Genomic DNA, 13,028 nt, shown 5'->3' on the forward strand with positions numbered 1-13,028 from the left:
GTCTTTTTTTAGGCAGGATTATCTTTTCACAACACCAAAACTTTCGGCTTCTTTTCTCACTTTGTGACTTGCTACAAATTTACAGTGCTAGAGAACGAGCGATAACTGGGGAGAGGAGTTTGAGGAAATCTTTCCTTCTGTCTACAGTAGACGGGTGACATCACTCTTCTACATTTCACCTCTCAGCCTAGGCACAGTCATTTCCCCAGAGGTTAGAGATTGTCAGGAATTTATTCATACAGACGTGTGCAACTAATGATGGGTCATTAGAACATTGGTATCCTAAAAAGACAGCAAAATACTACTTACTTCTTTAATGGGTTTTTCTATCTGAAGATCTTCAAAACAAGACATGTATTCCACATTCCCATCAGGTGTCAACCGTGCGAGACGAGAACGTAAAGTCCTCCAAGGCAGGTCTAGATGGAGAATCGCCTCCACTGCTCTAGCCCAATCACTGGTGGAGATTTTTCCTGTTTAAAATATATCAGTTAAACTTTTGTGATTAGCAATGTTACTTTCACAGTAGCCACTACCCTTTTTCCCCATCTGTACAAAGGGTTGTTGGATAAACTATGTTTATACCTGTTCCAGTTGGATCTAACTCTTTAAATGCTTTAATGAGGTCAGAGCGATGGGCATAGAATTGTTCTCGAAGAGCTCTAAAAGCTGAGTCTTCAGCAGCACTGACCCTGTTAGGAGGAATAATAACATGATTTCATTCAGCTAAAAGGACCAAAAAAATAAATAATTAACATTAGCAGTGAATACAGGATGGGTTTTATTTATAAAAACTGGCCAAAATTTAGGGTACAGCCCTGGATGTACGGAAGTGGAGAGAGTTAGTGCGAGGAAGTAAGCAATAGAGAATGGTTTAAAAGCTTAGTAAATAGGGGGAAGCTGTGTTCACTTTGAATACCAAATCATCTGCAAGGGAAATTAAAGCAACAGGATTTGTGCTCGTCTAGTTGAAATGCACATGGTTTCACTTTAGTTACTATTTATTACAGGTATTTATATACAGTATCAGCGTCAATTTAAACAGCACTTTCTATATATATTATACATTCACGTTATTCCTTGCCCTCAAAGAGCTTACAATCTAAGGTCCCTAACTCACATTTATTCTTACACATACTAGGCTCAATTTAGACAGGAGCCAATTAACCTTCCAGCATGTCTTCGAGCTTGGGAGGAAACTGGAGTACTCGGAGGAAACTCACAGAAAGTACATACAAACTACATGCAGGTAGTGCGGTGGTTGGGATACAAACTGATGACCCTAGTGCTCCCAGTTGGAAGGGCTAGCCACTTAGCCACTGTGATGCCCTAAACGAATTTGCAAAGTGAACATTTTCGATATCTTTGGTAAATCTACCAACTGAATCAGTGACTTTTTTTTAAATCCTGAATCAGTGACTTTGATCAAGTATACAGATAAGGACTTCCAACTTTCTTTACTGATCTGTAAACTTGATCTAGGCCAGTGACTCAGAAGCGTTTGAAGCCATAGACTTTAGGGGCAATTTCAGCCTATGGATTGCCCATATAGCAGGTCTATTTGAATGCCATAGCTACGTTCTTCTCCAGGAACCATGTGCCCTCTAGTCCAGCAGTGGGTGAATGTAAACTCCAAATTCCAACCAAGCTTGGAAGCCACATGTTGTCTATGATAACAGAAGCCATACAAACACAATGTTTAACTGCTGGTCAGCTTTACTGATTTTACCATGTCCACTCATGACACAAGTAGCTCCTCCCTCTGAGGCATTTTGCAATATATACATTTTTCATGTGTATTTTACTCATTAATCCATATTTCTGATGTATGTTGATCCACATCCAATGGACGTGCTGTTTTGGTTTGAAACATTACAAACACTGGGAATTAATATGTGCCCCCTGTATAGAATCAGTATGGCCTTACCGTGACTTGATTTAAGAATAAAATACACAAACAGGGATATGTTTAAACAAATCTACTTAGTTCTCCATTTGTTGCAGGACTCTAAAGAAAGTTGATTGCTATTCAGATAATTGCTACTTTAGGAGCTCCAACCTCAGGTGACCTTTGTGTCAGAGGAAGAATTCTCAGCTTCCTTTTCCATTGTGTTTGAACAGCTGGTGGATATCTGTAAGGATTTTCAGAGAGATGACCACAAGAGGTCTGGGTCTCCATCCCCACAGGAGCTACCTTGTGTTTTTCCCCTACCGCCCTTTCCTTTAATGAGGAGCAAAAGAAAAAAGCCAGGAGGGGAGCCTGGTCAAGTAATCAGCTTTTCCTGCAATCACAGAGCTCTATTTCAATCATGGAGCACTAAGCAGACAGAACTCCTTGAAATCCCAGTCTCCTTACCCCAGTCTGCATTTGAAGAAAATTAACTTTGTGGTGTACCGGATAGAGCAGTTAGCAATATCGGCTTAGTGCTATAAAATAGACCCCTAAGAATTTTTATGAACCGAATGATACCACATTTTTGGTTGCTACTATTCATTCCTATGGATCAGAAAGGATGTTACTGCACAGAGCTGTATTTACCAATAATGCCCTTGTATGTCACTGCCTAGTTCAGCAGGTTAGACAGGGAAGCAGGTTAGAGAGGGCAGCAGCAAGTCTCAGCATTTACAAATTGTTTTGAAGCCCATTTGTGAGCTTTTTTTGTTATACAAAAAAAAAGTATCTAGCACATGCAAGCTAAAACCTCATTCACACAGGCACTGTAGTCATACAAACAGGCATGCAGGGGCAGGGGAGTGGCCCCAAACGTAGACAGTGAGTGTTAAAGCTGTTCACACGCCTCTACACACATGTAACATTTGAACAAGTTAGCTGATGGGGTGCTTTACAGGTCCAGTGCCTTGGTCTGCTGTGACAAAGCCCAGTCTTTGAAGACCTTATTGGGTATGCCTATCCTGGAGAAGGTTAGGAGGTTGTGCCGGTTTTCTGCCACTCTATATATGGGTTAGTTCTTCTGTTCTGGGGGTCCCTTTGTGCTGTCACCCTGCTACTTAGGTGCTGGAGAGACTGAGGAGAGGGTAGCGGCTTTTATTCAACCTGCCACATCTAAGGGAGTGGTATGTCCTAGCTGGTTGGTGCCACTAGACAGCACTGTGGGTGAAGGCGCACTGCCTCCTTCCTTGGCTGATTTGTGAAGACTGCCTGTTCTCTGCATAGGCATGGCCTGATGATGACACTGCTCAAGTGCAACCCACCCGCCTGTGTGCAGGGACAGCCAGGATACTGTGCATGCGCAGGCGTAACCTTGAAATTGTCAAAACAAAATAAACACTGTGCTAAGAGGAAAGCTGCTAGCACTTAGAATAATGATAAAGGCTTCCAAGTTAAAGTATAATAAACAAATAGTGCAGCGCTAATTTCAATAGATAAAACCGCTGATTATTAAAATGATAGTGTACAAATCATAAAAAGTCCATAAAAGTGGTCAAGTCCAATAAAGAAGCAGGAGGTAAACGACATCACCATTCCCAGGAGACCCACAAGCAGATAGTAAAAGAGGGTGACTGGAAAACCAGAAAGAAAGCTTCACACCCTAAGTGATAAGGTATTCTCTTTACCAGATTGAGTGGACCACTAAGTTATCAGTGGTCAGCTTAAGCATAACATCCATTCATAAACAAATAGAAATGGTCATCTGTCTTCCAGCACAGGTTACAGGTAATCAAATCATAAAAACAATCGATCATCCGTCCATGGACAATAGAAATGGTCATCTATCCTCACACTCATGAATCATAAAAATCAAAAAAGAAATGCTCCCATGGTGCATTAAAAGACTTCACATTTAATGAGTAAAAGGTCAATTGCACTTACAAGAAGTTGATCAATAACAAGCATACAAGAGATAGTTGCTATGGCATTCCTGCCCAGACTGAACCAGACCAACCCCCAGATGACATCACGTATGACGAAACATGTAGGGTGTGGTCTACGGCAGTGACGACATCACGCTTCTCGATTCTGGTTGGAGGTTCGTTGGTTCCCTCCCAGAAGCCGGGTCAGTGGAGCGAAGCCCACAGGAACGCCGCAGCAACTATCTCTTGTATACTTGTCATTGAATCAAGTAAATATTATGTACTTTTCTATCTATTTACTAATGCTAGCAACATAAGGATTAAAAATAGTCAATGTTAACTGAGAGAGCATAGTTCCACTTTAACCGCTTCCCGACGGTAGACTGTAAAAATACGGCCTCAGTGCGGTCGTCTAGTTCTGAGAGGCCGTTCCGGAACGTCCTCCCAGAATCGCGCTCCCGCGCGCCCCCTGGGGCGCGCACACGGGAGTGTCCGTGCTCGCCGGGTCCCGGGGACCCGACGCATCACGGATCGTGGTAAAGGGCCAATGAGAGCGGTCTTTTACCACGTGATCGCTACGTCCAATGACAGAGCGATCACGTCACAACAAACCGGCGCATGTCCGGTTCATTTCTCTCCTCTCCTCGGACGCTGTACACAGCAATCGGTACAGCTTGCGAGGAGAGGAGAGAAACTGCAGCTGCACGCCTCCTCTGCCTCAACTGTGCCCAATTAGTGACCCATCAGTGCCTCAGCCGTGCCCCATCAGTGCCTCAGCCGTGCTCCATCCATGCTCCATCCATGCATCATCCGTGCCTCATCCATGCATTATCCGTGCCTCATCCGTGCCCACCCATGCCACCTCAGTGCTCATCAATGCCACATCCATGCCCACCCATGCCACCTCAGTGCTCATCCATGCCACATCCATGCTCATCCGTGCCACATCCGTGCTCATCCATGCCTCATCGGTGCTCATCCATGCCTCATCGGTGCTCATCCATGCCTCATCGGTGCTCATCCATGCCTCATCCGTGCTCATCCATGCCTCATCTGTGCCTCATCTGTGCGACATCTGTGCCTGCCCATGCTGTCTCAGTGCTCATCCATGCCACATCCATGCTCATCCATGCCACATCTGTGCCCGCTCATGCCACCTCAGTGCTCATCCATGCCACATCCATGCTCATCCATCCCACATCTGTGCACATCCATGCCACGTCAGTGGTCATCCGTGCCACATCAGTGGTCATCCGTGCCACATCAATGCCACGTCAGTGCTCATCCATGCCATGTCAGTGCTCATCCATGCCACATCAGTGCACATCCGTGCCACATCAAAGCCACGTCAGTGCTCATCTGTGCCACATCCATGCCACGTCAGTGCTCATCCGTGCCACATCCATGCCACTTCAGTGCTCATCCGTGTCACGTCAGTGCTCATCCATGCCACATCCATGCCATGTCAGTGCTCATCCATGCCACATCAGTGCTCATCCGTGCCACATCAATGCCACGTCAGTGCTACTCCATGCCACATCCATGCCACATCAATGCCACGTCAGTGCTCATCCATGCCACTTCAGTGCTCATCCGTGCCACATCAATGCCACATCAGTGCTCATCCATGCCACATCAGTGCTCATCTGTGCCACATCAATGCCACGTCAGTGCTCATCCGTGCCACATCCATGCCATGTCAGTGCTCATCAGTGCCACATCCATGCCACATCAGTGCTCATCAGTGCCACATCCATTCCACGTCAGTGCTCATCAGTGCCACATCCATGCCACGTCAGTGCTCATCCAGGCCACATCCATGTCACATCAGTGCCACTACAATGCTTATCAGTGCCCTACAGTGTCTCACAAAATTGTAATGGCAAGTTAGGAAATGACGGTGCTCCCTGCATGTTGGGCCTCTGTATGTGGCCAGGCTGTGGAAAAGTGTCACGTATGTGGTTTCGCCATACTCAGGAGGAGTGGCACAATGTATTTTGGGGTGTCATTTTTGCTATGTACTTGCTATGTGTTAGAAATGTCTAATAAATGGACATCTTTGTGTAAAAAAAAAAATGCGTTTTGGTTTCCTTTCCACATTTTCCAAAAACTTGTGGAAAAAAATGACATGTTCAAAAGACTCATTATGCCTCCTAGATCATGTGTTGAGGTGTTTTCTTTCCAAAATGGGGTCATTTTGTGGGTAATTCCATTGTCCTGGTGCTCCAGGACTTTCAAAAGTGTGATAGGTCGTCAGAAAATTATATGTGCAATTTTTGCTTCTAGAACGCCTGACGGTGCTCCTTGGATGTTGGGCCTCTGTATGTGGTCAGGCTGTGGAAAAGTGTCACACATGTGGTATTGCCATACTCAGGAGGAGTAGCAGAATGTATTTTGGGGTGTAGTTGCAAGTATGCCTGTACAGTGTGTAAGAAATAACTTCGTAATTTGACCATTTTGTGAAAAATAATTAAAAAAAAAAAAATCTTCATTTTGCAAATAATTGTGGAAAAAAATTACAACTTCAAAAAACTCACCATGCCTCTTACTAAATACCTTGGAATGTCTACTTTCCAAAAACGGGTCATTTGGGGGGGTATTTGTACTGTCCTGAATTGTCTCAAGAAATGAGATGGCCGTCAGTACATCAGGTGTGATCAATTTTCAATGATTGGCACCTTAGCTTGTAGACTCTATAACCTTTACAAAGACCAAAAAATGTATACTTATTTGGGTTATTTTTACTAAAGATATGTATCAGTATACATTTTAGTCAAAATTTATGAAGAAAAATGACTAAATTTGCAAAATTTAAAACCAAAACGAAGAAAAATGCATTTTTTTACAAAATTTTCGGTCTTTTTTCATTTATAGCGCAAAAAATAAAAAACCCAATTATGATTAAATACCACCAAAAGAAAGCTCTGTTTGTGTAAAAAAAAGGATGAAGATTTCATATGGGGACAGTGTTGCATAACTGAGTAATTGTCATTCAAAATGTGAGAGCACTGAAAGCTGAAAATTGGTCTGGTTAGGAAGGGGGTTTAAGTGCCCAGTGGGTAAGTGGTTAAGCCTGGTAATTAGTGAAAAACAGATTTTGCTAAAATATATGCATAATAACCACATAGAAATGTATGGAGCTGGAATTCCTGATAATTCTCAATGCCTGGATTCTGCAGATAGATACACAGTACTTTATTTATTTGACAAATTGCTACAAGTCCAGGTGTTTGTCTTAACAGACGAAATAACAGAAAATGCATAATTGTTTTAGCATTTACATACTGTAGTTGATTTCTATGCTGACTGCATGCACAAATACTAGAGACTTTCTCTTACCTTTGGTTAAGGGTGAGTTTCCGTGTGGTCTTGCTGACTTGATACTGCACAAAACGTGGGATCAAATCTGGACACAATTTGAGATATGCTCCTCTGTTACTGCCTTCATCATAGTAATTTGAAGCTGAAAATATTGTCACAACCTAATGACAATAAAAACTGCGTATATTTATTGCCACACTTCAATAAAGTAGAACTTTAGGCAAAACATTTTTTTTTCATTTAGTGTAAAGCAAGGAAGGGTTATAACCTCAGTAAGATTTTTTTCACCATCTGCATCCCATTGCGGAGATTTCCCTTCACTTCCTGTCCCATAGCCAAAACAGGAAGTGAGAGGAAATCCCTGCAAATTAGGGGAATTTCTTGGAGACCCTCAGATTACAAGAACTAGTGTCCCCATTGGAAGATTTCCCCTCTATTACATTTCTAGGACAACCCACAATTTGGGATTTTCCTTTACTTTCACTTTCACTTTCAATGATAATGGTAAACAGGACAAATAGAGAGGGTGAACCTGCCTAACAGTGGCACAGACAGCAATAAAATATGATAAGTGTTTTAATCCCTCTGCACTCTATCCAAAATAAAAAAAAAAAAAATGTAAAAAAATAAAATAAGGTCTTATAAAAAAATAAGATTAAAACAATAACCTAGTTATACTTTAACGTAATAAGTCCTCAGTTTTTTAAACACTTTCAGTAGACAATTTAATCACAGTAGCTATTTATCTTTATCTTTTAATCCTTGCTTATGTTCTAGTTTAAAGCGGAGTCCCAGTCTAAAAAAAAAAAAAAAAATTAGAAGTCAGCAGGTATAAATACTGTAAGGACACTTAGGCCAGGCTTACACTAGCTGCGGCCGCGGCTCGCAGCAGGGGTCCAGTGCGTCCCCGCACTCCGTTTCAGGTGCGAATCAGGTCTAAATGCTTGCCTGAATTCGGACCTGAAACTGAGCCAAAGACGCACAGGATCCTTTTTCAGTGCGGACCGCGGCCACCCCAGAGGTGTGTGGATCTACTCCACTGAGAGCTGGTCACGATCTCCTGTTATGCAAAATGGATGCAAATCGGCGATCTTACCTGGAAGTGGGAGCCGGTATCTGTCAAAACCAGGTACCCAATCCCCCCCCAAATGTGCCAAATGTGGCAGTGGATGGGGGGGGGGGGGGTGCAAACAAGCGGAGCTTCACCTTTTGTGTTGAGCTCTGCTTTAAGCAAGTGCTATGGCCATTGCCTCAGTTTTCCTGTTGCAGGGTGGCTCCTTTTTTCTCCATACCCTTGTATGTGGAGACTAGAGCTGTGTCTATCTACACTGTGTGTATCAATAAAAGCACACAATACTGTGGCCTAGGATGGCAAGGCACTACCTGCCTTCCCTTTCCCCTCCCTTTCCCCTCCCTTCCCCCTCCCTTCTCCAAGCTAACAGACTGGCAGGAGACTGCACTGTCCAGTGTTAGCTCTTTCGTTGAAGCAGTAATTAAAGAGCAGGAGCCGTCAGCACTGGAAGTTAAAAACTGCAAGTGCTGGGTAAGAATTTACCAAATAGTTCTCTGGAGAATGTTTATTATATTGTGCTCAATGCGTTAAACTAAAAAATGCTGCAGATGTAAAGTGTTACTAAACCCACAGTAGTAAAAATAGTCTGTATATGCAGTAAAGCATGCTTGTTATACTCACTGTGGAACCTAAGGGGTTATTTCTCCACATTATGTAAAAAGGCTTTTTGATCCTGTCTTTTCAAATCCTCCCCTTCTTCCACAGTCCCCAAACTATCTCCTGTTAGCTGCACATGCTAAGTTTGGTGTGTATTGCTAGAGGGTTTTTTTTTTCTTTGGGAGAGTGCATGTGCTAAGCACAGGGCCAATCAGCACTGTCCAGACAGAGTGTCAGGGGTCCTGCATTCTGATAGGACAGCCAGGGTAGAATGAAAACTCCTCCTACAAGCTTTACCAGACACTCAAAGAAGTCACAATACTGCTCTAACTGCTGATGAGAAAAGGTATTTAGCAGTTTATATTTACTAAACCGATTGCATTTCCATATTCTGTGTACTGTGGGAGACCAGATATAGTAAATGCAGGGTCCTGGGTTTAGTAACACTTTAACTCTCAGCTAAAAAGAACATAATTGACAAAAATAAAAAAGATATATACAGTCAACATTCTCAGAATGCCTTTGTATATGCAAGTGTAGCCTTCTCTCTGAAGGCACCACTGCTTTACCACACTCTACATCACACCAGGGCTGAAGAGTGAATATTTATTGCAACAATGCACAATAATTCATCAACCAAAGAATTAACTCTGGTAATGCTGGGATTTGTAATTTCAGGTACAGGTACAGTACTACATTCCCCATAAGTCATAGTTCCTCCCAGCAGGCTCTTGTCATTCCCAGGGTGCACCGCAGCTCAGTTTCCTCTTCCTCTAAGCTCCTGGGTGGTGGGCGGGGCTTACTTAGGCTTCTTACAGCCCTGCAGCAGAAGCAGTGTCCTATCTCTTTCCCCCGTCCTCTTACGCAGCCATTCCTGTCTATAACAACTTAAGTTGGGTCAGAGGAGATGCAGGGGCAGCAGCAGCAACAGCAACAGTGGCCTGGTCTCTGCTGCCAGACAGAGCAGTGCTGCAGACCAGGACAGCTGAGTACCAGAGGCTACACAAGCTTATATTTTTTCTGTGCGAAGAGTATTATTTAGCATTAGGTTCAAACAAGTGAGTATGTTCCCAGTCGTGTCTTGCTGAGATGTTTATCTGACTGTAAGCATGGTCAGCATGGCAAATGAAGAGAGATAACACCGCTCAGGCTAGTCAAAGTCCACGATTCAAGGTGGGTGGTGAACCTCAGCTCGAAACCAGGAGAAGCATAAAAGAAGAAAATGGTCGCACACCACCACGGAATCCAATGAAGAAAAGTTCCTTTATTCACATAAGTGGTACAAGGTACAGCAGGGTAGGACAGTAGACGCGTGGATTCCGTGGTGGTGTGCGACCATTTTCTTCTTATATGTCAGCATGGCGGCCAGCCAACTAGCATTGCAAAATGATAAGTCAGCAACCACAACTTGCAGATTTCTCTGATTTAAGGATCTCTTTAAAAGGATAAATCCTCATAATCTGGGAATGTCACTGTGGGTGACAGATTTTGGGGTTGATTTACTAAAGGCAAATACACTGTGCACTTTGCAAAATGCATTTGCAATCTGCAAGTGCAGTTGCTCCAGGAAATGAGGTAAAGCTTCACTTTGCAAAGAATACTTGATTACATACATGATAAAAAAAACAAAAAAAAAAACAGCATTTTTGCTTGCACATGATTGGATGATGGAAGTCAGCAGAGATTCTGCTCACTTACTAAGCTCTGGAGCAATTTGCCTTTAGTAAATGAACTCCTTTGTCAAGTTGGATATCTGTCTAGGTTTTCTGGGTCAGCTAATGCCTGTTGTTGTGTTAGCCATTACATTTACCTAATGGTATGTTCATTGTAATCACATCATTCAATATGGCAACCTTAAAGATAAACAACATGCAAAGAGTAATTGTACTTTAGACAATCTTACCTTTCCATTGTGGCATAATTCATACCCTTCCTGCTTGCATTCGTGTGACCTAATCAACATTTTTAAATTATATTTGTCCAATAATTTTGTAGTCACATCCGGTCCAAAGTAGCAACCCCCACCACGAAAACTGTTCGGACAGCAGCCATTCTGCTTTCTTGGATCACTCCATAATATGTCAACAATCTGGGAGAAAAAAGAAAAAACAGACACAAAAACACATTTGCATTATGCAAAACATCACAGCTGAGGCAATTGCCAATCTTATCTACATATTTAAAGCTAAACTTCAGGCAAACAGCTAAATAAATGGTTGAGGTGCAAACCCTTTCCTACGTAATAGTTTGTATTTCTGTCTATCCAGTCCAGGTCTGACTGTGCAGCCAAGTTGGTGACTTTTTCCTATTGCAGTAAGGCAATGCAGCTTGGCCACCTACCTTCCTTGAGCTTGTGGTTGGCCAGTGAAGGCCAGTAACAGTTAAGGCATCTCATTCCTTTGCCTACTTTAACCCCTGTCAGTGCATTTTTTTAGGAAGGAAGTTACTTTGATGCAGATATGTGCGTGATGCCATCACGGTTAGTGTGCCCTCCAGCTGGAGTGCACGCCATACAGAGCAGGAAGGGCCATTCAGGCCTCCTCCAATTATTAGATGGTGTGTGAGGAAGGGCAGACAGTAGTGGGGAGATATAAGGCACAGGGGAAGTGGCTGAAGGAGCAGAATAGAGAGAGTTCCTCTTCCATTTGCACCATCTTTAATTTATTCATAAATGATCAAGAGGAGGGGATATCTAGTACAATCTCAGTATTTGCAGATGATACTAAATTAGGCATGCCAATATCTTCTATGCAGGATGTGGAAATCTTGCAAGCAGACCTGAACAAAATAACGGGGTGGGCAACTACATGGCAGATGAGATTTAATGTAGAAAAATGTAAAGTAATGCACTTGGGGGCCAGAAACCAGAAAGCAAGCTACTCACTAGGGGGGGAACCTCTGGGTGAGTCTAGGATGGAAAGGGACCTGGGGGTACTGGTAGACAACAGGCTTGGAAGTGGCATGCAATGCCAAGCCGCTGCAAGCAAAGCCAACAGAATACTGGGTTGTATAAAAAAGGGGATTCACTCCAGAAATAAAGAGATTATTCTTCCACTCTACAAGACTCTGGTCCGGCCACATCTGGAGTATGCTGTCCAGTTCTGGGCACCGGTCCTCAGAAAGGATGTGCTGGAACTGGAGAAAGTCCAGAGAAGGGCAACAAAAATAATTAGGGGAATGGAGGACATCAGCTATGAGGAAAGACTACAAGCACTGAACTTATTCTCTCTGGAGAAGAGACGATTGAGGGGGGATATGATATCAATGTACAAATACTGTACTGGCGACCCTAGCATAAGGAACAAACTATTCAGAGAAAGGAGATACAATAAGACACGTGGCCACTCACTAAAACTTGAGGAAAGGCGATTTAACCTTAAAGTGCGTAAGGGGTTCTTCACTGTAAGAGCGGTAAGGATGTGGAATTCTCTTCCGCAAGCAGTCGTATCAGCAGGGAGCATCGATAGTTTCAAAAAACTATTGGATGGACACCTTAAAGACCACAACATACAGGGGTATACAATGTACGGTTAAAAGCAAACACACACACACACATCATAGGTTGAACTGGATGGACGTGTGTCTTTTTTCAGCCTCACTAACTATGTAACTATGTAATGGCAAGACCCTTAGCAGTCCAGTTGAGTACTAGGCTACCTCATTTTGCTAGCCTTGTGGTCATTTTTAGGCATTACATTTCCTTCTCCCTTGATTTGTCTTGCTTTTTTTCTCCTTCTTTGCAGGTTTTCTCTACATTAAGAGCTCCATAAAATAACAACTCAGCTCTTTCCTTATGGGTACTACTTCATTTATCAAGTAACTGTAACTAATGCGTTATGAGTATCCAGGGTACGTATGTTTTGGGACTGTTGATAGTAGTTCTTATTTTTAATTATAAACTTTATTACATTTATAGATTAGGTAAACCACTTTTGTAAACCTTATGGATGCTGCATAACTCCTATAAAAATATTAATATATATATAATATATAATGTGTATATATATATATATATATATATATATATATATATATATATATATACACACACACACACACACATACATACATATATATGGGATCAACCAATATCGTTTTTTCAGGGCTGATATTGATTTTCTGGCCACCCATCGGGTTGATAGCCAATATTAGGTGCATTAAGTGCCGATATTCTGCATATTAAAAGTTTTTCTTTTTTACACTGTCCTTTTATTTTTATTTTTTT

At 42.5% G+C, this 13,028-nt stretch overlaps 1 protein-coding gene across 1 annotated transcript in view; it reads right to left on the reverse strand.

Annotated features, from left to right (window-relative positions):
• The window catches only part of PPEF1 (protein phosphatase with EF-hand domain 1), a gene marked incomplete at its 5' end in the record, with an annotated part of 74,795 nt that overhangs the window by 9,468 nt on the left and 52,299 nt on the right, over window positions 1-13,028 (reverse strand). The window contains 4 exons of the mRNA XM_082247225.1: window positions 310-473; window positions 586-692; window positions 7,153-7,295; window positions 10,707-10,892. Coding sequence (XP_082103351.1) covers window positions 310-473; window positions 586-692; window positions 7,153-7,295; window positions 10,707-10,892 — 600 coding nt within the window. The remainder of the gene's footprint in view (window positions 1-309; window positions 474-585; window positions 693-7,152; window positions 7,296-10,706; window positions 10,893-13,028) is intronic.

This window comes from Pelophylax lessonae, assembly GCF_965119305.1.
Source record: "Pelophylax lessonae genome assembly, chromosome: 2".
Lineage (NCBI taxonomy): Eukaryota > Metazoa > Chordata > Amphibia > Anura > Ranidae > Pelophylax > Pelophylax lessonae.